Below are 24,365 nucleotides of genomic sequence, written 5' to 3'. Positions count from 1 at the left end.
ACGTATTATTATTTCAAAGTAGAAAACATAGTGATTATTCAGGAAGGTAAAGCTTTTCTTAGGCCTGATTTTTGGAAGAAATTCTGCATGGGGGATGTGTAGACAAACTGTCTTTGACAGGGCTTGTCTCAGTGAAGTCTCCCGTATGTATGCAGGGCCTCAGGCACCTCTCAGTGCTGGGCCAAAGGTGATTCTGCAAGGATGCCTGTGAAGGGTAGGGATGGTACTTCATGTATAAATCTTTCTGCTTCTTCATCTTGAGCCTAGTTTGGAATTTAAAGTATTTTTAAAAAACATTTATTAATGTTTTTCTCATATTTTTTCTGTTACATTGCTTTTAGTGTTTCTGAAATCTGTATTTAAAAAAAATTTTTTTTTTCCTTTTTTGGCCATGCCACACAGCATGTGGGATCTTAGTTCCCAGACCAGGGATCGAACCCTCACTCCTTGCATTGGAAGCATGGAGTCTTAGTCACTGGACCACCAGGGAAGTTCCAAAAGTATTTTTCAAAAAAAAAAAAGAAAAACACAAAAAGGCATATTTTTTCCATCTAGTTTTCTATAATGATTAGCTGTTTTACCTAGTGGAGCTTTCCAGACTTAGCAACCAACCTCTGGTGTCTGGATGTGCATCTCTGTGCCATAGTTCCTGTGTGTGGAGAGGGAAGCTTTGTCCTGGTGGCCTCCCTAGAGAGTGGTGAGGTGTATCCATCTGATGCCTTCTATGATCTCCTTCTCTCGCATAGGAAAAGCATGTTTAGGTCATGGGTAGCTAAAAAATAAATGTCTTCCGTATAGGGGAAGTCAGTAGGTGTGTGACTTTTGTCTCTTGGTATATGAGGCTACCAGGGCGATGACTGTTTTGGCTTCATAGCTAATAAATATCAGAGATAGAAAAACAAGCATAGGACATCTCCTGCTCTTGTTACCACTGGGTGCTTTATTGGTATAGGGGGTTGGTGGAAGGTAACTTAGTTTACAGGTGCTTTATTGGTATAGGGGGTTGGTGGAAGGTAACTTAGTTTACAGTTCAACTTAAGGCAGCTTTATGCTTAATTGTAAGACAAGACTCCTTTTAGTTATTTTCATTGACGTAATTTTCTTCTAGGTACCTAAAAAAAAAAGTCCTGAAGTGTAGAAAATTTCAAACATACACAGTAGAGAGAACAGTATGATGAAATACTACTTACCCATAGCACATTCTGACTAGTTACTTCATCTTTCTCTGAAATATTCCATAAATGTATTACCTCTCATCGGTCATGTATGCTGGGCAATTTATTGAAACTGTTTTTATTTTGGATTTGGTTTTATAACATGAAAATACTGGCTGTAGTTTTTCTCTCTATCTAGGAAATGTGTTGCTGATAAGGATTGACTTCACAATTTTGTGTTAAAAACTTTTATACCATGTTTACAGAGAGGCAGTATAACATGGTGGCTAAGAGTGGTCTCCCGTGTGCCATACTCAGCTGGGTGACCTTGGGCAAGCACTCTGTGCCTCAGTTTCCTCCTCCATAGAATGCATGCACAGTACTACCTCTTAATGGTGCCTGTGAGGATTACCTAATGTGTGTAAACTGCTTAAAACCGTTTGTGGCACATATTAAGCACTCAGCTATTACCTATTATTGTTACCCATTTTATAATGTTACAACAAACTGTGCCCATGATATTCAGAGGTTGGATGTTTTATCTTGTTTTCTAGAGGTGAATGAACTGAAGGAGTGTCTTTCTGTGTTGGTTAGAGAGCAACAAGCTCTGGCCATCCAGTCAGCCACCACCACCCTTTCAGCCCTGAGGCTCAAGCAGAGACTCGTCGTTTTGGAACGATACTTCATTGCCTTGAATAGAACTGTTTTTCAGGAGAATGTCAAAGTTAAGTGGAAAAGCAGCAGTGTTTCTTTGCCTCCTGTGGACAAAAAAAGGTAATATAATTAAGAAAGTATCCTGATACCACCTAAATATAAAACTCATGCTGTTTTGTTTAAGAAAGTTTAATTAAGTCTTTCAATATAGTCTGTTTTTGTTTTCTGAAATTTTATTCTTTCTTTCCCTTTTTGTATGTTTCATATAATCTGCAGAATGGCTTTCCCAATTTGCTCATAAAGTAACAGGCTATGCTGTAACCTGTACCATTGTTTAAAGACCCTGTTCTGTCAGTAACTGTAGAAGCCAGTCAAAAGTTTAGATCGGCATGTCTAGATTTGAAAATGGGATCTGAACATTATATTCTTTTTGTTTTGGTACCGGGTAGGGAATTATCACATTGTAGTAGTGCTTAACTAGTTTAGATGCTTCATTTTTTTTTCTTCTTAATGTGATTTACTTATTCTTTTCTTACAAGAGATGCTTTTATGGATTCACATGCAGTTGTAAGAAATAATAGAGAGATTCCTTGTACCCTTCAGCCAGTTGCCCTAGTTTTTCACTTGCAAAACTGTAGTACAAAAATCACAACTAGGATATCGACTTTGATACATTGTACCCGTCTTACTCAGATTTCCCATTTTACATGCTTTCAATCCTCTGTGTATGTGTGTATGCATGAGATTTTATCGCAGGTGTAGATTTCTGTCAGTACTGCCACAGGGTACAGGACAAGGACCCTTTTTTATAGCTGCAACCATTAACCTGTTCTCCATGTTTATTATGTAACCTTTTGAGGTTGGCTTTTTCACTCAGCATTATTCCTTTGAGATTCTTCCAAGTAGGTGAATGTGTCATCATTGTTGAGCAGGATTCCACGTATGGATGTACCACATTGTGTTTAACCACTCAACCTTTGAAGGATATCTCAGTTGTTTAGCATTTTTGAGTATTTTGAATAAAGCTGCTGTGAATATTTGTGTACAGGTTTTTGTGTGAACTTAAGTTTCATTTCTCTGGAATAAATGCCTAGGGTGCAATTGCTGGGTCTTACGTTTAGGTTTGTAAGACATTTTCGTACTGATTCCGGAATAGCTGTACCATTTCACATTCTCATCCGCCATGTATGAGTGGTTCCATTTCTCCATATCCTCGTCAGCATTTGGTGGTGGTGTCACTTACTTATTTTAGCCATTCTGTTAGATGTGTAGTGTTATCTCCTAAATTTTAGTAGATATCTTTCCCTAATTTCTCGACTTATTTGGATAGTAGTGGGTTTTACCTTTTTCGTAGAACTGGCTGTGGGTTGGATGGTTGATTGGCGTAGATGGGGGTGGGTCCAAGCTATTTCTGTTTCTGTTTTCTTACATAGCTGTAAAATGGAGAGCCACTTGTTGAAGATTTAGCAGTTTTTACACGGTGCAGATTTAGGACTGTTCGGCTCTTTCTCCGTGGATGAGGTCGCGATTGGCTGAGGGGAACCCCAGCTTCATGCCTCTCCTGGTACAGCTTTCCTAGAGGGTTGTTTCCTCGTAGAGCTCCCCAAGCACGTATCCTGCACTGTTCAGGATTCATAGACGTGCGCGTACCAGCTGCCTCTGTGGGTCCCCACGTTCCTCACTGCTAATTTGACTTGATATTGTATCTTGGGGAGATCATTCTGTATGATTGCCCATTTTAAATAACATTTCTCCCTAATTATGAAAGCAAATTAGAGTAAATTTGGAGAGTGAAGTATATAGTAGAAATACATAACAGTATAAAGTTGAAAATAAAATTTCTTGCTACGTATGATTGAGTTTATATTGTACACACATTTTTATATTCTAGGTTTTTTTTAAAAGGATGATTTTTATGGTTTGTATAACTTCTTAGTACGTGCAAAATGAAACCATGTCTTGTTAAATTAACATGTATAAGTAGAAAAATGCTTAAAAAACACGTGAGAATGAAAAGCAGTAAATTCAGGCGGGGTTACCTGCTGAGGTAGGTGGGAGTGTGGGTGAAGGAGAAGAGCACATGACGGGGCCTGCAGACCTAGCAGCCACATAGCCCTAGGCAGGGGGAGGGCCAGAGCGGATGCCCAGGCCTGGGGCTGAGCGTCGGCACTTGCTGCCTTGTTTTCTGTGTGCTCCTTACCCCTCACCTGCCTTTTCTTTACTTTGTAAATTGAATCCCCCTTTTATGTTTATCTGTTTATTTCGTTTATCATCTATCTTCCCCCAACTAATAATATTAGTTCCCTGAGATTATTTCATGAGTGTTTTAGCAAGTCATTTAAAATTCTTTTTAACTGTCTTTTTTTTTCCCCTCAAAGAGAAAACTTTTCCTTTACAAAGGACATTTGATAAAAGTCTTTAAAGCATGAAACTAAAAGTCATTTGTGATCCTGCTATCTAAAGAAACCCATTGATCACATTTTGGAACAAATCCTTTCGTATTACTTATTTTATTTTAGAATTTGCACATGCCTCTGACTGACCAATTCCCACACCCCCCCATGTATGTTGTCCGCAGTTCCCGGCCCACAGGCAAAGGGGTGGAAGGCCTTGCGAGAGTTGGATCCCGAGCAGCTCTCTCCTTTGCCTTTGCGTTCTTGCGCAGGGCCTGGCGGTCAGGTACGTGTGCCCCGCGTGTTCTGTTTTCTGCCACATCAGGGGATGTGGGTTCTTTCCTCACTTCTGCCACCACGTGCCCCTGGGTTGATCCCATGTGCTCTCGAGGCCTCATTTTCCTTGTTTGTAAAATGAGAGGCTTCACAGTCTGTTTGACTTTGCAGGCCTGTGCTTCTAAGAAAAAAGGTGCGTATGCACATACATCCCAGGTGAACCACCGCAGTGCCTCTGTACTGATTTATTTTCTAGGAGAACCAGAAATTAGAATTGCTCACGTGAGAGTCATAAAATAAAGAATTGACGTTGGAGCAACTGTTCAGTGTTAGTCTCTGAGTTCTTGCGGTATCTCATTTAGAGGAAAGTGAGAGATTGAAAACCTGCCAGTGGCATCCTCTCACTCTGGGGGTAGGAGACCTGCCTGGGAGAGTGGGGAGAACTCTGTCTGTGTGCTGCCCGGGTACGGGTGGCGTCATCTGCCTTGTGTGTGCCCAGGGGAGGACGCGGACCTCTGCAGCGAGCTGTTGCAGGAATCCCTGGACGCCCTGAGAGCCCTGCCTGAGGCCTCGCTCTTTGATGAGAGCACAGTGTCCTCTGTGTGGCTGGAGGTGGTAGAAAGAGCAACCCGCTTCCTCAGGTCCGTCGTGACCGGGTGAGTTCTTCCTCTCACATTTACTGTGTGAACGGTTCCAGCATGCTTTGCAGTCTCGTCTCACCTTCTTCTCTTTAGAGCTAAGAAATTTAGTAGGTTGGTTTCTGGAGTGTTTCCAGCGTACCCTCAGGCTCATGATTTGAATAATGATACAAGTAGTTTTATGCTATAGCAACTTGGAATATGTCTTCTAATGTAATCATCGTATAGTATCTGAATTAATACTTTTAATAAAAACTTATCTTTACAGGTTAATTGTATGCTTTAGAATCTCTGATTAAAATTGAGTAAGCAAGTCTCAGAAACCTGATTCTAAATATTAAAAATATATTTCTCCATGGGAAAGGGAAGGTACTTAATTTAACATTAACAACATGCTTGTTTTAAGTATGCTGTCTTTAAGGTCTGTTGTTACTTTGTCCCTGCATCCTCTGCTGTCATTTCAGGGATGTTCATGGAACGCCTGGTACCAAAGGGCCAGGAAGTATCCCCCTGCAGGACCAGCACCTGGCCCTGGCCATCCTGTTGGAGCTGGCTGTGCAGAGAGGCACGCTGAGGTGAGGGGTGCTATAGGCTGGGAGTGCTGTAGGGAGATGCCTCTGTATCTGAGCAGCTGTTGCATTTCATTGAACTATTTGTGACTGTAGGAAATGTGTGGTGGTCTGTGATCAAAGAACCATGTCCCAGACCCTCCATTTTCAGACCTGGGTACACTTAAGTTTTCTTCACTTCCTTTTTTGTGTTCAACTTTCTAGTAGTTTAGGAACTGTTATTTCTTTTCCCTCTCTCTCTTAATTTTCTTCAAATAGTTATTTTTATTCCATTAATTTAAGGTCCTAGAAATTCCCTGTAGAAAGTGCTATTTGAGCTTCTTAACTGGTTTTATGTTTCTCATCCACAGAAGGTAGATGTCTTGTGCTAAAATCTTGGCATTGATTTAGGGATTTTACTGCCAAGAATTGTTTTCAGGGCCTTGTTTTAGTTTCCTTTCAAATCTAAAGTATTTCTTCAGTTTTATTTAGCTGTCTGCTTTTATTTTTTACAGACCATGGCAAAAAATGTTAAAGTTTTTACTAGAGAATAAAGATAATTTCTCTTCCAGCCAAATGTTATCTGCTATCCTGTTGCTGCTTCAATTGTGGGACAGTGGGACACAGGAAACTGACAATGAGCGGTCTGCCCAGGGTACCAGCGCCCCCCTTCTTCCTTTGCTGCAAAGATTCCAGAGCATCATGTGCAGTAAAGATGCCCCCCATACAGAAGGTGACACTCATGTAGGTATCGTCACGAGACTTTGCACTTAAGTAGCTCTCTTCATTTCACTTATCCTAAAGGAGTTAGCCTTTTATAAACAAGACCAGAGCACATTATCTGTGGTGGTAGTTGCTTCTGGGGGGAGAGTGGTTTTGGCCATTAAAACAGTGAATCAGAGACTTCCCTGGTGGTCCAGTGGTTAAGACTCCGTACTTCCACTGCAGGGGGCACGGGTTCAATCCCTGGTCGGGGAATTAAGATCCTGCAAGCTGCGTGGTATGACCAAAAATAAAGAAAAAAAACGAAGCAAACAGTGAGTCAGGTGTGGGATTGGCTATGGCAGGTCATTGTGTAGGTCACAGTTGATACAGCAGAACATCGCATGATCACATTCGGATTCTTTGCAGCAACTAAGGAGTGACCAGAGCCAGCTGTGTTTTGTAGACCCTGGCCCTTTGTGTTCATTTTGGATTGTGTGTATTAGGACCATGTTTCTTAACAAATATCAGCTTGTGCTTTTACAGAGATCCATCTGCTGCCTTGCTGGCCATGCAGTTTTCTTTCTGCTACGCTGGAGCCCCTGAGCCTTTTGTGCGTTTAGCGCTTTTGTGTTCCCGGCAGCCAGTCGTGTTGTGGTTTGGCTGTGATGGGGCTAATTGAGTTAGTAGTGGCATGAAGATGGGTAAAAATCCTGATGGTATTCAGAAAGAGTGCGTTCTTACGGTGCCTGCGGTGATGACATGGGGCCACAGTGCAGGAGCGAGGCTCGGCTGGCGTGGGAGGGAGCGCGCGTCTGGTTCAGAGGAGCTGTTCTGCCACGATACCTCACTCTGTCTGCGTGGAGGGCAGTTACTGTGGGTTGGTGTTGACCCTTCCAGGGCCCAGGCAAATCTTCTCTTCCCGCTCTGTCCTCCTCCACGTGCTGTTTATGGACGGCACCTCCATTAGCCAGCAACAGCTGCGTTGGCAGCGTGGAGCCAAGTCTGAAATGCACACTTTCAGAAAAATATTAGAAAAAGAGCGTTGGAAATAGCGACTCACTTTGTTGGCCCTTCCTGAATGTGGGGCACCACGCAGAGAATGTCACGTAAGTCATCCCTGTGTTTAGTCCCAGGAAGCTGAGGCTGGTGGCAGGGCAGGGCCCGCCCAGCTCCACACCCCTGGGGCTGTGGCTTTTTAGAGGTACAAGTTTGATCTTGCAGGTCTTTTCTGGAAAGACTTAGCTATTCCGTTATGAAGTTTCAGCCTAATTATTCTTTCACTTTGCAGTCTTTAGTGATAAGAAAGCTATTCTGGCTTCAGAAGAATTAGAATTATTACTTAATGTGCAAATAAAATTAGGTTTTCTGATGAGTGGGCAGCATTTAGATTAAAGTAAGTGGTTTTTGTTTTCAGTTTTCAAAGCCAGGTTGAGGTACAGTGCTTTGTTCCCAGGAAGATTGCTCTGAGTTCTTTCGAGGGTCCTTGGGGTAGTGAACCTGAGGACGGTCGGGCTGTGTCATTTACCTGTGTGGAGTTGGCACACAGGTGACGGATGTGCGGATGTGTGGGCACCACTGTGTGCGGTGCGTGTATAGATCTCAATGCGTCAGCAGCACTTCTTACTTGATAGCCAGAAAGGGGCAGGTTTACAGATAATGTCTCACTGTGAATACCAAAATATAAAGAGTGGTTAAAGGCTAACTGTGTTACTTTAATTTTTCCTACCGTTTCTGAAGATGTTTCTTTACTTTTCTTCTCTAGCTTCTGTCTGGCCCTCTGAGCCCCAATGAGAGCTTCCTGAGGTACCTCACTCTTCCGCGAGACAGCGAGCTTGCCATAGACTTACGACAGACTGCGGTTGTTGTCATGGCCCACCTGGACCGCCTGGCCGCCCCCTGTATGCCACCTCTCTGTAGCTCTCCGACCTCTCATAAGGTCAGTGCGAGAGCATTGTTTATTCTCTGTGTGTATGTTCCTAGGTTCTCATTCTGTACCTGTGTGGAGACTCACTTTCTCTGCTGTTGGGGTGGATTTGGCTTTCAGCTTTTAAACATGTATACGCTTTAAGGCGTCGTTAGCGGTCACAGTGGGCGATGAGCAGGTCGAGGCACACAGCGGTTCAGGACCCACCCCGTGTCCCAGGTTCCAGATTCAGGGGCACGTCCCTGGAGCGCTCTCCTGCCTTCCCACAGCCACACGCCACGCTGTCTTCCTCAGGAGAAAGGTAGCAACGTGTCTGACACTAAGCTGGGTGTGTGGGGGCCTGCTGGTGCAGGCCCACGGAGGACCTCACACAGACGCACCCGACCATCACTGTGCTGCCCCATTGTGTCGATGAGAAGGCTGCCGTTTGGAGTGGTACCGAACCTTGCCAAGGTCACGCAGAAGAATCCTGGTTTTGAATCCAGATTCTTCTAACGGTTTTCTTTGTTTTGGCAGCATAAGTACTTTTATTTATTTATTAAATTAATGTTTATTGGACTCTAGTTGATTTACAATGTTGTGTTAGTTTCTGCCGTACAGCAAACTGCACATTTTTCTAATTTTTAATGCTTTTTTCCTTTGGCTGAGCCATGTGGCTTGTGGGATCTTAGTTCCCTGACCAGGGATTGAAGCTGGTCCCCGGCAACGAGAGCGCAGAGTCCTATCCACTGGACCGCCAGGGAATTCCTTCTAACTTTTAATGTTTAATACGAGGAGTATTTATTTTATTTTGCAGGTATTTATGTTTTCCAGATAAGTAATACATTCCTATGGCTCAACAATGAAAACTAAATGCAGAGACACCCTGTCACTTCCTCTCCCACTGCCTCCTCGCCCTCTTTCCCCACCTTTGCCTCTCATGCTTCTGGTCCCTTATGCATCCTTTCAGTTCTCTCAGCAGTATTGTATTATATCACTTCTGTAGCTTGTTTTTTCACTAAGCCGACTACTGAAGAGCTCTCTGTATAAGTAAGCAGAGCGTCTCTCTTTATTTTTAAAAGAAACTTAGTGTTCCACATGTGGACGTATCATGATTTTTTAAAATGTCTCCTATTGGTGGACACTTGTGTTGCCAGAAGCTTGCTACTCAGGTAATGCTGCGATGGCTACCCTCTACCTTTGTTCCTCTATGTGTGTGCACGCGTCTGCAGTGGTGATGTACCCGATGTGGTGGACACGTGAGCTGATTATCCCCGAATTGCTCTCACGTGGCTTCATTCCTCTCACTCCCACCAACAGCCAGGGACACTTGTCTCCTAGGCTTGTGCTTAGGCCTTCGGGTCCCTGCCTGTAACGGCGAAGTGGTAACCTGATATGGTTTGAGCATTTTAAAATATGTTTCAGGTCTACTTGTACTACTTTTTAATGGGCTCTGTTAAAATGAAATGCTGTGGAAAAGAAATCTGTTCAGTTACTTCATCTTACCTGCTAACTGAGGCCATATGGGGTATTCTATTTTGATGTTGTGAATCAGCTTCTTTCTTTACTTCCTTTATTTTTATCTTACTGTATCTCATTGTTACTCCTTGCATGAATTATTCTTTCTTTTGTCTAAGAAAGAATTTTCTTGCTGATATAAAGAAAATGTTTCCTTACGTTGTTGTCTGACAGGGATCATTGCAAGAGGTCATAGGATGGGGGTTAATAGGATGGAAATACTATGCCAATGTGATCGGTCCAATTCAGTGTGAAGGCCTTGCCAACCTGGGGGTCACACAGATCGCCTGTGCAGAGAAGCGCTTCTTGATCTTGTCGAGGAATGGCCGTGTGTACACGCAGGCCTACAACAGTGACACGCTGGTAGGTGCTGGGGCGGGTTGGTGGAGGGGCCCCTTTGCTGTGGGTGCTGTGGATCTTGTCTTTCTTTCTGTCGGTTGACTTCTGAAGATTTATAAGCACCTGCTCATTGTATATTATTAGTTGTGTTTAAAAATTTTAATCGTGATCATTATTGTCAAGATTTTGGGGGCAGAATTTCTTCAGTTTTTAAGCTCAGGAACTCCTTACAGCGCCATTTATTGCCAGCTGTTATTCCCATTTGTAAACTGTAATGTCATTTCACTTTGGAGGCCAGGAAGGTAGTAACAAATGAGGCAGTCGTGGGGTTGGTGGCAGATTGGGCACGTTCCTGTTAAAGGAAGGAGCTCTTCACCTCTGAGCACGTGGAGGCCGCCCGCCTGGTGCTCTTCTGTTGGTGCTGGGCAGGGTGACTGGACAGGTGGCCTGGCAACCACCAGAGGCTCATGTTCTTTCAGTTTGAGAGGAGTTTGTCAACATAAGGTACAGGGTTGAGGCGAGTCATGCTGTTTTCTTTATCCTTGGACTGCTTACCAATTTTCTTCCTATTTTTACCTTTTTAGGCTCCACAGCTGGTCCAGGGTCTTGCCTCCAGAAACATTGTAAAAATTGCTGCCCATTCGGACGGTCACCACTACCTGGCCTTGGCAGCCACCGGAGAGGTGTATTCCTGGGGCTGTGGGGATGGTGGACGTCTAGGCCACGGGGACACAGTGTATGTACAGCCTATTTCTGTAACTGACACACTCTTGTGCTGCTGTAACCAAAATAGGGTGGAAAAGAAAAGTGTGGTGAGGTGTTTTGCAGCTGCTCAGACATGTAGGGCTAGGACGGAGAGGGCTGCCGAGGGGGATCAGCGCTCTGGTGGCCCTGGGCAGCCGTGCCCCCAGCACAGGGAGTGATGGCAGCTGGCCTTCGTGTTCCTCTCCCCCAGCTTTTGCTACTCCTGTTGTTAGCTGCCCACGCCGCACCCTCACCGTGGGGTTTCCTAAACCAAATCCCACGCTCTTCCTTCATTTACAGTCTCCACACATCTCTGTCAGATGAGGTCCTCATTTCCTTGAGCCATACTGTCGTTTTCCCAGCTAATAAAATCAAGAGTTTCCTAATACCTTATTTTGCGGAAGCTTTCGATTATCGTAAGAGACCAAGAAATAAAACAGAATGGTTGTTCTCAATGCAGGCTTGTGAAAAGAAAGAGTTCTGATGGCTGCCTCAGAATCAGAGGAGCCCTTTTGTATGTTGCCGTTGTGAGTGGAGCCTTAGGCTGAAATTGAAGATGCAGCCCCATTTCAAAGTGGTCAGAGCCGTGAGTAGGGAGTGGGCAGCAGCAGTCGAGAGGAGACTGCCCCGTTCTTACTGGGGTGGAGGTGGACATCCACCAGGAAGGATCCCAAACCGTGAAGAAAGAGTCATGCATACTGGGTGTTAGCATTCAGCAGACTTGATATTCCAGACTGGACAGTGTTGTAGGGGACTCAGACAAATGTGGTAAAATGATAGTGAAAAAAAGGAGTGATAAGTACAGAACTTAGAATTGTTACTCTCAGGTTAGCAGGGGGGCAGGATTAGCATGGAGCACACAGGATTTGAAAGGGTTGAGCTACAGGATGGAGGCATTAGTCTTTTTACTTTTTTTATGTTATATATAATTAGTATGCATAAAATATGTTGTAATAAAATAATACTCAGTTGAAGTTAAGTGCTAGGTTGACTAACTTGTCCATTACTCGAGGAGTTGAGGGAAGGAAAGGAGACCAGTACGAAGGGCAGGAGTTGCAGAGGAACTTTGGTGTGTGTGGTGGGGGTGTTGAGACTTGAGCTGAATGGAAGAAGGGGGAAGTGGTACCAGAGTAGAGTCATTGTCCCCCTTCCCATGTGTGCCCCTGCCTCTGTGTTTGTTTATTTTGCAGAAAAGTGGGTCACAAAGTGAGCAAACTATGTCTTTGGAGAGGCTAGAGTGGGTGTTACCAATCACATCAGACATATTTTAGATTATAAGCATCGGGCATTTTGCTAATTTTGAAGGTGAAGAATCAACTAAGGAGACTCTTCTGCCCAGTTCATCCTTGCTGTTTCTGACTTTTCATTTGTAAAATATAGATTGCAGTGCGATTAGTAAACCTTGCTGCATCATTTCTTCTCATTTGTTTAACAAATACGTATAAATTTCAACCATGTGTAAGGAGATTTACAAATTCATCAGCTTCCCTTACACAGTCTGTTGAGCTTCACAAATGCCTGCAGCTGGGAGCCACCATAAATGAGGCACGGAGCAGTTCCATTACCCACTCCTATCCCCCTCCCCCTTTCTTTGGACCCTTTTGCAGCCAACCCCTGCTCCCCACTTCCAGCTCCTGGTGGCCACTGACCTGCCCTCTGCCACTTGGTAGTATTCTGTTTCTGGCTCTGTCAGTGAGCTTCATCTTTCCCTGTTGCTGAGTGCTGTCTGTGGATAGGCCACCGTTCAGACCACTGTGACCACAGCTACCATGGACTTGATAACCTTTGTCTTTAACAGACACTGTTGTGATAGTCTGCTGGATGCCATGCTTGGCATTAGGTGCCCACTTAACAAAGAATCATGGAGGTGGTATGTGTTTGAATTCTGTATTTCTTAATTATTTCATAAGGCACCTGAAAGGTGAAAGTGTCTTTTGACGCTCTGATAGTTTATTCCCGGTAGTGTCACTAATAGGAAGGTCTCAGAAGGCCATTCACGTTTGTTCCTCTTCTCTCCACAGGCCTCTTGAGGAGCCTAAGGTGATCTCTGCCTTCTCAGGAAAGCAGGCCGGGAAGCATGTGGTGCACATTGCGTGTGGGAGCACATACAGCGCGGCCATCACTGCCGAGGGCGAGCTGTACACCTGGGGCCGGGGGAACTATGGGCGACTGGGCCACGGTATGTCTGCTCTGAGTCAGCTGGAGCATGCAGCATGAAGCTGCCTCTTCTGAGGGACTTGCAGTAACAGTGGTCCTATCTTTTTGAAGGCTCCAGTGAAGACGAGGCCATTCCGATGCTGGTAGCTGGGCTCAAAGGGCTGAAGGTCATTGACGTGGCATGTGGGAGTGGTGATGCTCAAACGCTGGCTGTGACGGAGAATGGTATGTGGGGCACTGCTGCCCTGGACAGGCTCTCAGGATGAGGAGGGCCGCTCTCCTAGAGGGAATGAGCTTTGGAGTCTTTCTTTTCTTTTTTTTTTTTTTGGGCTGTGCCACACGCCTTGTGGGATCATAGTTCCCTGACTAGGGGTTGAACCTGGGTCTCCTGCAGTTGAAGCTCAGAGTCCTAACCACTGGACCGCCAGGGAAGTCCCTGGAGTCTTTAAGTGTGCACCTCAGTGTCTTCAGGAGAGGTAGAGAAGTTATGGGACTTGTAACTTCTGTTACCCAGGGCCAGAGAGCTACCATCCTTCCTGGTTGGGCATTTTACTTTTTAACAGAGAAATGAAAATAAATGGAATAATTGACGTTTTAAGTCGTTTCTGATTATTGTGATTATATTTCCTAATGTTCAGCCACCCTTGATTCCCTGTGGTAAATCCTGCTTAGTCTTTGTGTATTCACAGTATGATACTTGTTTTTAATTTCAGTTTTATATTTGTGTTCATTACTGCGATTGTACTCATTTGACACTTTTTGAGGATACATTTATCAAGTTTGATGTTGATTCCTCCCCCTGCCCCCCCACCCAGCACTGCACGGCTTGTGGAATTTTAGTTCCCCCACCAGGGATTGAACCCGGGCCCTCAGCAGTGAGAGGGTGGAGTCCTAACCACTGGACTGCCAGGAATTCCCGATGTTGATTTCTTTTTTTATAAATTTATTTTATTTATATTTATTTTTGGCCGCGTTGGGTCTTTGTTGCTGCGCGCAGGCTCTCTCTAGTTGCGCCATGGGGGCTTCTCATTGTGGTGGCTTCTCTTGTTGCGGAGCACAGGCTCTAGGCACACGGGCTCAGTAGTTATGGCTCGCGGGCTCTAGAGCGCAGGCTCAGTAGTTGTGGTACACGGGCTTAGTTGCTCCGTGGCATGTGGGATCTTCCCGGACCAGGGATCAAACCCCGTGTCCCCTGCATTGTGCCACCAGGGAAGCCCTTGATGTTGATTTTTTAAACTGTATTTGTCTTTCAGTATTGTGGGGGTTTGTCCTTCGAATCGTGGGGTCTGTCAGGATTAGCTGGGAGCCTCTCAGCCTTGCTCTCCCACAGAGAGCAACTTAATTTTATCCCCTTATGTAATATTTAATTAAATTACGCTAACAACTGTTACTGGGAATAAATACAATCGTACGTTTGGCTTGTGGTCAACACAACAAGAGTGGTGTGCAGTGGGCCATGGGCCCAGTTGCTGTGTTTTATGGAAGCAGTGGAGCTTTCGCTCTGTGTTTAGTAATTAGTGGAAGCAGTATCATTGAGCCCAAACTAGCAAGGGTTAGGATTTTATTATTCATTCAGTTAAAACAAGAAGAAAACTCAGCTTTCCATTTCTTAATTGCTTCTCTATCAACCTGAATAGAAACTAGATTTCATTTGGTCAGTAACCACCTGTGTAGTGTCAGCTATATACATTAGTGGTCTAGATTTTTGTGTGTTATTGGGTATATTGATTATTTGCAGACATTTAGAAGTTTTCTTTAGATGTACAGTTATTTTTACTCAAATAACTTGTATTTTTTAGGTCAGGTGTGGTCTTGGGGAGATGGTGACTATGGGAAATTGGGCAGAGGTGGTAGTGACGGCTGCAAAACACCAAAGCTGATTGAGAAGCTTCAAGACTTGGATGTTGTCAAAGTCCGATGTGGAAGTCAGTTTTCTGTTGCCTTGACAAAAGACGGCCAGGTTTATTCATGGGGGAAAGGTGACAACCAGAGACTTGGGCATGGAACAGAGGAACATGTTCGTTATCCCAAACTCTTGGAAGGATTGCAAGGTGAGTGCAAAATGTAAACTTTTAAAACCATCTGAGGCAGTTGTCTTTAGTAATCTTTTAAAGTTTGCAGGTATTTTTCTTTATCTGACATCTGTGAATGACTCATCATTAGAAGCTTTTATCCACATTTTGATAGGTATAGATAATAAGTGGAAAGTGGTTTGTCTGTATTAAAAAGTGACCTAGAATTATTTTCATCAAATTTAATTTGAAACTTTTAAATCTTACCGGTGTTGGAGAGTTCTTTTTTTTGTTTGTTTTTTTTTATTGGAGAGTTCTTTTTTGTGGCAAGTACCCATTCATTACTCATTCAGCTGGCCTCAGTGAGATTAACTTCCGTTTGGTGAGGTCGTCTGCTTGCTATGGATATGCGTGGTGTTATGGGAGCACAAAGGGAGATCAGGTTGGGTCAGCCTGGAGTGGTCTTGTTTGAACTTATCCTTGATGGATGAATCTTCTTGTTTGGTTTCAAGGGTGTCCAGCATGCATTCTCAGCAGCTGGGAGGAATGGGAGCCAAGGCGTGTAGGTGTGCTTTACAGGTGCCTTGTAAAGTATGGGAGAGGTTGGTGATAAGTGTACCAGGTGGGGCCTGTAGTGCTTTATCTCTACACTACAGGGGGTGGGCAGGCTATTTTTTAATGGACCAGATTCTATGTGTAATTTTAGGTTTGAGGGCCTTGTGCTGTCTCTCCTAACTACTCAGTCCTGCTGTTGTAGCCCCAAAGCAGCCATAGACAATATGAAAACAAATGCGCCTGTGTTCCGATACACCTTTATTCACAGAAACGGGCCTTGGGCTGCATTTGACACAAGGGATGAAGTTTGTTGGATTGCTGCGCCGGATTCTCCTTTATGTTTTTGCTTTTTTGTCAGGGGAGTTTGGAAGTGAGCCTTTTAATTGGGACTTGCGGGTTCCTTTCCCCAGCATTTTTATTTTAAAGCATGTTAACACTTTGGTGATTAGAAGTTTTGTGTGCTCCTCTGGTGTTTATTATTTTCTAAGCATCTGAGATAAGTTACAGAGTAATACAATTGGTTGTTTATTATGGAGATGTATTTGAATTTTATTTGCCTTCTTGTTTATATTCCTTTCATTTAGTGGAGGAAATCAACTTCCTCAGCAACATTAATAAGATACAGAGTTAGTGTACTGTGAGAGTATTTAAGTGACTGTTGATACATACAGTCATTTGGTAGTTCTTAAAATAGGCTCTTTGGATAGAATTGTTTCTCTTACTGTAGTAGAGTTCTTTCAGCTGAATTATTTTTTATGTTGACATGTCTGAAAACACCCCTTGTGTTGGTCATGTTAGATTTACTAATAAGCAAAAATACAGTACTTTGCTAACACTATTTAAATAGAAAAAATATATTTTACACTTACATCATTTAACTTTGGAGAGAAATAGATTTTGTTTTAGAAAACTTTCTCACTGAAGAGTGTATTTTGACTTTCACCAAGATAGACCCAGCCTGGGCCATAAAACACGCCTTAACAAATTTAAAAGAAGAGAAGTCAAACAGTGTCTCCTCTCAGACCACAAAGGAAATGACTAGAAATCAATAACAGAAAATTAGCTGGAAAATCCCAAAATACATAGAGATAAAACAGTATACTTCCAAATAACACATAGGTCAAAGAAGAAATCACAAGAGAAATTTTAAAATATTTTGAACTAAATGAAAATGGAAATACAGCTTTTCAAGATTTGTGGGATGCAGTGAAAGCTTAGACAGAAATTTATAACATCGAATGTATATATTAGAAAAGAAGAAAGATCTAAAATCAGTAATCTTTTTGTACAGCAAAGGAAGCCATCAGAGAAATGAAAAGACAACATATGAAATGGGAGGAAATATTTGTAGGTCATATATTTGATAAGGAGTTAATATCCAAAATATATAAAGAACTCGTACAACTCAACAGCAAAAAAACCCAAATGATCTGATTAAAAAATGGGCAGAGGATCTGAATAGTCATTTTTTCCAAAGAAGACATAACGATGGCCAACAGGTACATGAAAAGATGTTCCGCATCACTAATCATCAGTGAAATACATTTAAAAACAGTGAGATATCACCTCATACCTCTTCGAATGTCTGTTATCAAAAAGACAAGAAATAACAAGAGTTGGCAAGGATGTAGAGAAAAGGGAACCTTTGTGCACTGTTGGTGGGACTGTAAATTGGTGGAGCCACTCTGGAAGACAGTATGGAGGGTCCTCAAAAAATAAAAATAGAAATACCATGTGATCCAGACATTCCAATTCTGGGTATCAAAAACACTAACTTGAAAAATTATCTGCATCCCCATGTTCATTGCAGCATTATTCACAATAGCTAAGACATGGATACAACCAAATTGTCCATTGATGGATGGCATATAAAGAAAATGCATATGCACACACAGACACACACAGACACACACAGACACACACAGACACACACACACTCAGACACTATGAAAGGCTGGTTCAATGTTAAAAAAAATCAGTTAATGTAATCCATCAAATTGACAGATGAAAGAAGAAAAATCACATGATCATATCAATAGGTGCAGACAAAGCTTTTGACAAAATCCAGCACCCATTCATGATTAAAAAAAACTTTCAGTAAACTAGGAATAAAGGAGACTTCCTCAACTTGATAAAGACAATCTATAAAAATCCTACAGCTAATGTCATACTTAATGGTGAGAAACTCAAAGCCTTTCCACTAAGATCAGATACAAGGAAAGGATGTCCCGTCTCACCATTCCTTTTCAAAATTATACTGGAAATTTTAGCTAATACAGTGAGACAAGAAAAGGAAATAAAAGCTATACAGATTGAGAAGGAAGAAATAAAACTGTCTTTGTTCACAAATGACATGATTGTTTATGTGGAAAATTTGAAAGAATTGACCCAAAAACCCTCCTGGAACTAACAAGGTTGCAAGATGGTTGCAAGATGGTTAATATGCCAAAGTTAATTGTTTTCTTATATACAAGCAGCAAAAAAATGGAATTGAAATTAAATACACAATACCATTTGTATTAGCATCCAAAGAATGAAATACATAGGTATAAGTCTAACAAAATATGTGTGAGATCTATATGAGGAAAACTACAAAACTGATGAATGAAATCAAAGAACTTTATAAATGGAAAGATATTCTATGTTCATTGATAGGAATACTGAATATTGCCAAGATGTCAGTTCTTTCCAACTTGATCAATAGATTCAATGCAATCCCAATCAAAATCCCAGCAATTTATTTTATGGATATCAAAAAACTGAGTCTAATGTTTGTGTGGAGAGGTGAAAGACCCAGAATAACCAACACAATATTAAAGGAGAAGAATGAGTGGGAAGACTGATACTGCCCAACTTCAAGACTTAACTGTAAAGCTACAGTGATCAGGACAGTATGGTATTGGCTAAAGTATGAACTAATAGATCATTGGAACAGAAGAGAGAGCTCGGAAATAGATCCACATAAATGTACTTAACTGATCTTTGACCAGAGGAGCAAAGGCAATACAATGGAGCAAAGATCGTCATTTCAACAAATGATGTTGGAACAACTGGACAGCCATGTGTAAAAAAATTAATAATGGGAGGCTAAACATCTGTTGGGGTAGGGAGTATATGGGAAATCTCTGCCTTCTCCTCAGTTTTACTGTGAGCCTAAAACTGCTCTAAAAACACAAGAGTCTTTTTTAAAAAGAGTGCACTTGGTTATACATTGGGACAGGAGAATATGATCTAGTAGTTAATTAAAAGTACACTTGTCTTTTTCTGAATGAAAATCTGAATGGATGAGAAAAATGAACAGATCCTTTTCATACCCTAGAATTATTTTATTTGCAGGCTGTAGGGCTTAATAAGTTGTAGCTAGTAAAACACAACAGGGGTTTTAGTAATGTACACAAGGCAGATGAATTGTGAATAATATTAAAGCAATGAATTATCCTTTAGAAGTTGACATTAAATGCCTTCTGACCTGAGTGGCCTAAAGTAAATATCTTTATTGCAACAGAAGTCATAGGCGTGAACCTGTATCTGCATCCCTCTTTCCTCCCAGGGAAGAAGGTGATTGATGTAGCTGCAGGCTCCACCCACTGCCTGGCCCTGACTGAGGACAGTGAGGTCCACAGCTGGGGGAGCAATGACCAGTGCCAGCACTTTGACACCTTGCGTGTGACCAAGCCAGAACCTGCTGCGCTGCCAGGACTGGATACCAAACACATAGTTGGGATTGCCTGCGGACCTGCCCAGGTACTGAGTAGATGGCTTGGCATTTTGTAGAATTTTGGTTTCCCAGTGTTCATTGCTAGTATGTAGAAGTACCATTGACTTGTGTGTTTAGTCCTTATATCCTGTAGTTGTACTAAACTCATTTATTAGTTCTAGGAGCTTCGCTGTGATTCCTTGCGGTTTTCTTCAGAAACAGTTCTGTTGTCTGGACATAGAGACAGTTTTATTTTACAATACGTATGCCTTTTCTTTCTTTTCCTTGCCTTATTGCACTGGCCAGGACTTCCAATATGATGTTGAGTAAGAGCAGGGAGGGGGTGCATCCTTGTCTTGTTCCTGATTGTAGGGGGAAGGCATTCAGTTTTTCACCATTAACTGTGATGTTAGCTGTATGTTTTTTTGTTTGTTTGTTTTTGGTAGATGCCTTATTAAATTAAGGACGTTTCCTTTAACTCCTACTTTTCTCAAGTTTTTCTTTTTTTAAAATCCTGAGTGATGTTAAACTTTGTCAGATGCTTTTTATTCTCACATGATATGATCACGTTTTCCTTCTTTAGTCTGCTTATATAGTGGAATACATTGACTGATTTTCAAATATTGACCAAACCTTGTATTTTTAAGATAATCCCCACCTGGTCATGGTGTATTATTCTTTTTTTATATTGTGGGATTTGATTTGCTTAATACATTGTTGAGGATTTTTCTGTCAGGACTCTTCAGAGATACTAGTTTGTGGTTTTTTTAGTGCTTTCTTGTCTGACTTTTTATCCGGATAAAACTGGCCTCATAAAAAGTGTAGGCAAGTGTTCCATCCTCTTCTATTTTCTGGAATGAGTTGTGTAGAATTAGTGTCATTTCTTCTTTAAATGCTTTTCTATGAATCCATAGGAGCCTGGGGATTTCTTTCTCAAAAAATTTTTAACCACAAATTCAATTTCTTTAATATAGAATTATTCAGAGTGTTTCCTCTTGGGTGAGTGTTCCTGGTTTGTGGCACTCAAGGTATTGTTCAATTTCATCTAAGTTACCCAGTTTTTATGTATAAAGTTTTCCTTATTAGTGTTCTCTTATTGACCTTTTGAAGTCTTTGGGTCTGCAGTGATATCCCTTCTTTCATTCCTGATATGGGTAATTTGAGTCTTTTCTCTTTGCCAGTTTTGCTAGATGTTTATCCATTTTGTTGCTCTCTTCAAAGAACTAGCTTTTGGTTTTATTAATTTTCCCCTTGTTCTTTTGCTTTCAATTTCATTGGTTTCTCCTCTTGTCCCTTTTTTCATTCTTCAGCTTGCTTGGCATCACTTTACTGTTTTCTTAGTTTCTTCAAGAGGAAGCTTAGGGTGTTGACTTTAGACATTTCTTCTTTTGTAATAGATAAGTGCTTGATGCTATAAATTTTCCTCTAAGCAGTGCTTTAATTGCACCCACAAATCTTGATTATTTTCATTTTTGTTCAGTTCAAAATATTTTCTGATTTCCTTTGTGGATTGCTCTTTGACCTATGGATTAAGTGTGTTGTTTAGTTTCAAAGTGTTTGGAGATCATTCTGTTATCTTTTTGTTACTGGTTTCTAGTTTAATTCCATTGTGGTTAGAGAATAAACTCTATATGATTTCAATTCTTATAGATTTGAGGTTTGTTTTATATCTCAGAATGAGGTTTGTTTTATATCTCAGGCTGTGTTCTCTTAGTGAATGTTCTGCATGTGTGCTTAAAAAGAGTATTTTGCTGTTGATATATTTTGCCATTATTGGGTGAAGTGTTCTATAAATGTCAATTAGATCTAGTTCATTGATGGTATTATTCAGTTTTTCTAGATCCTTGCTGATTTTCTGTCTGTTTGTTCTGTCTTCCTTTGGGGAGGGTGGTGTTGGTATCTCCAAGAATAATTGTGGATTTGTCCATTTCTCTTTTTGGTTCTGTCAATTTTTTTTTTTTTAATGCTTTTGATCATTAAAAAAATTAGGGTAAAACATACAGTGACGTTAAGTGTATTCACAGCATTGTGTTACCATCACTCCTATCCATCTCCAGAACCTTTTCATCATCTCAAACAGAAACTCTGTACCCATTAAACAGTAACTCTCCATTTCTCCTCCCCTAGCCCCTGGTGACCTGAAATTTACTTTCTGTCTCTATGAATTTGTCTATTCAAGGTATCTCATATAAGTGGAATCACATAATATTTGACCATTTGTGTCTGGCTTATTTCACTTAGCATAATATTTTCAACATTGATTCATGTTGTAGCATGTATCAGAATTTTTTTTTTAAGGCTTAATAATAAAAATATGTAACTCCCACATTTTGTTCATCCATTCCTCCTTCAGTGGACACATGGGTTGTTTATCTCTTGGCTATTGTGAATAATACAGCTATCAATATTAGTGTAGAAGTATCTGTTTGAGTCCCTGCTTTCGGTTTTTTTCAGTATATATCTAGGATTGGAATTGCTGGATCATTATGATAACTCTGTTTAAATCTTTGTGGAACTGCCTTACTGTTTTTCCACAACAGCTGCATGATTTTTACATTCCCACCAGATACACACAAGGGTTTCAATTTTTCCACATCCTTGTCAACACTGGTTATTTTCCTTTTTCTTGTTTTTTTTAAGGCCATCCCAGTGGGTATGAAGTGGTATCACATTGTGGTTTTGATTTGCACTTCCCAAATGGGAAAGATGTTGAGTATCTTTTCATGTGCTTGTGTGTCTTTTTTGGAGAAATGTATTCAAGTTCTTTGCCCATTTTTGAATTAGATGTTTTTTTTTTGAGTTGTAACAGTTCTTGTTATATTGTGGGTATTAATCCCTTATCAGGTATATGATTTACAACTGTTTTTTCCCCATTCTGTGGTTTTCTTTTTATTCTGTTGATAGTGTTCTTTTATGCACAAAAGTTTTAGTTTTTCTTCTGTTGTCTGTGCTTTTGGTGTCATACATATCTGAGAAATCCATGGTCATGTAGGTTTTCCAGTCTTTTTTTCTAATAGCTTCATAGTTTTAGGTCTAATATTTAGGTCTCTGATCCATTTTGACTTTATTGTCATATATGGTGTAAGATAAGGATCAAATAGATTCTTTTGCAGTTTTCCCAGCACCGTTTATAGAAAACATTGTTCTTTCCCTATTGAATGGTCTTGGCACTTGTCGAAATCATTTGACCATATAGGCAAGGGTTTATTTATGGACTCTATTCTATTCCGTTGGTCTGTAAGTGTGTCTTTATGCCGGACCCACACCGTTTTGATTACTGTAGCTTTGTAGTGAGTTTTGAATTGGGAATTGAGTCTTTTTTCCAACTTCGTTATTCCTTTTCAATATTCCTTTTGTTATTTGGGGTACCTTGAGATTCCACATGAATTTTAGGATGGGTTTATCAATTTTTGTCTTACGTATTTTGAAACTCTTTTGTTTGATGCATACGCATTTTGGATTGTTCGGTTGTCTTGGTGAATTGACCCTTTAATTGTTGTTCAGTGTTCCCACTTTATCCCTGCTTTTCCTTGCTCTGAAGTCTCTTGTCTGATTTTAGTGTAGGTACTCCAGTTTTATTTTCATTTAATTAGTGTTTGAGTACTATAACTTTTCCATGTATTTGAAAAAAATTTAAGAAGTCTATATTTTAGTCCCTTTGCCTTTCCATTAAAATTTAGAATAATCTTGTCTACATTTGCAAAAATATCTTGCTTAGATTTTGGTAGGGATTGTGTTCAACCTGTTATCAGTTTGTGGAGAATTGACATCTTTGCTACATTGAGTCTTCGAATCTATTAAAATGTTATGTCTAAACATTTATTTGCATCTTCTTGATTTCATTTATCAGTGTTTTCAGCATACAAGTCCTGTCCATGTTTTGTTAAATTTATATCTTTAACTTTTAACCCACCTGTCTCATTATCTGTATAGTGAACTTCTTGGATGCTATGTATAGTTGCATTTTTTTTATTGTTGTCAATCTGTCTTTTAATTGGTGTATTTAGATCATTTACATTTACTGTAATTGACATGTATAGATAAAGGTCTTCCATTTTATTGTTTGACTTTTGTCTGTTTTCTATTATTTGTTCCTCTATTTTGCTTCTTTTGTTTTTTTGGGGGATAAATGAACATTTATTTTAGTATTTCATTTACCTTTATTTATTTTGAATTTGACTATTTCTTTTTATAGGTTTTTATTTTTGTGGTTGCTCTAGGAATTACTGTATACTACATAACTCTTTGCAGGCTACTTAGAATCAGTATTTTACTACTTTAATTGGAATGTAGAAACCTGTTGTTTAATTTCTAAGTGCTTGGAGATTTTTCCAGTTATATACATCTGATTTATTCTTATTGATCTCTAGTTTCTGTTCTTGGTTTTCAGCTTAATTTTATTATGTTATGAGATCATACTCTATATGATTTCAGTTCTTTTAAATAGTTAAAATTATTTTATGTCTTAAATATGGTTTATCATGGTGAATGTTCCTTGCATCCTTGAAAATTTTGTGCATTTTAACTCTTTGGGTGAAGTGTTTTTATAAGTGTCATTTTTATCTCGTTCATTGATGGTTTTGTTCATTTCTTTTAAATCCTTACTAATTTTCTGTCTGCTTGTTCTGTCTGTTATTAGGAGGGTAGTTCTGATATCTTCAACTACATTTGTGGATTTATCTGTTACTCTTTCATTTCTCTCAGATTTTACTTTCATGTGTTTTATGGTTCTGTTGTTAGGGGCATATACATTCATTATTGTTCTGTCTTCTTTGTGAATTGAGCCTTTTATCATTATATAATGTCCCTCTTTAGTCCTGGTAATTTCCTTCCTCTGAAGTCTACTTTGTCTGATATTAATAAGCCACTTTCCATCCCTTTACTAAGCCAATTTTATCTTTATATTTAAGGTAGATTTCTTGTAGATACTATATAGTTAGTTTCTGTTTTCCTACATCCTGATGATCTCTGTTTGTTTTTATGTTCAGACCCATTTAAATTTAATGTCTACCATTGTTTATTTGTTTTTTGTTTGCTCTCACCTTTTTGTTTCTTTATTGTTTCCTGACTTT

At 40.6% G+C, this 24,365-nt stretch overlaps 1 protein-coding gene across 12 annotated transcripts in view; it reads left to right on the top strand.

Moving 5' to 3' along the window:
- HERC2 (HECT and RLD domain containing E3 ubiquitin protein ligase 2) overlaps positions 1 to 24,365 on the top strand; it is a 230,744-nt gene that overhangs the window by 39,201 nt on the left and 167,178 nt on the right. For 9 of the 12 annotated variants that reach the window (XR_012333188.1, XM_019931803.3, XM_019931797.3 and 6 more), the window contains exons 5-16: positions 1,709 to 1,928; positions 4,387 to 4,487; positions 4,977 to 5,133; positions 5,580 to 5,690; positions 6,236 to 6,407; positions 8,131 to 8,304; positions 9,964 to 10,152; positions 10,713 to 10,864; positions 12,894 to 13,051; positions 13,141 to 13,254; positions 14,829 to 15,080; positions 19,147 to 19,340. Coding sequence is in view for 11 of the 12 variants with exons in the window: in XM_019931803.3 (XP_019787362.2) it covers positions 1,709 to 1,928; positions 4,387 to 4,487; positions 4,977 to 5,133; positions 5,580 to 5,690; positions 6,236 to 6,407; positions 8,131 to 8,304; positions 9,964 to 10,152; positions 10,713 to 10,864; positions 12,894 to 13,051; positions 13,141 to 13,254; positions 14,829 to 15,080; positions 19,147 to 19,340 (1,994 nt within the window). In the remaining variant the exon portion in view is untranslated. Of the gene's footprint in view, positions 1 to 1,708; positions 1,929 to 4,327; positions 4,488 to 4,976; positions 5,134 to 5,579; positions 5,691 to 6,235; positions 6,408 to 8,130; positions 8,305 to 9,963; positions 10,153 to 10,712; positions 10,865 to 12,893; positions 13,052 to 13,140; positions 13,255 to 14,828; positions 15,081 to 19,146; positions 19,341 to 24,365 lie in introns of those variants that run through there. The other 3 variants (XM_019931805.3, XM_073807856.1, XM_019931806.3) reach the window with 3 other exon arrangements.

This window comes from Tursiops truncatus, chromosome 7, assembly GCF_011762595.2.
Source record: "Tursiops truncatus isolate mTurTru1 chromosome 7, mTurTru1.mat.Y, whole genome shotgun sequence".
Taxonomy (NCBI): domain Eukaryota; kingdom Metazoa; phylum Chordata; class Mammalia; order Artiodactyla; family Delphinidae; genus Tursiops; species Tursiops truncatus.
The sequence above is the reverse complement of the archived record's forward strand: the minus strand, read 5'-3'. Positions and strand labels throughout refer to the sequence as shown.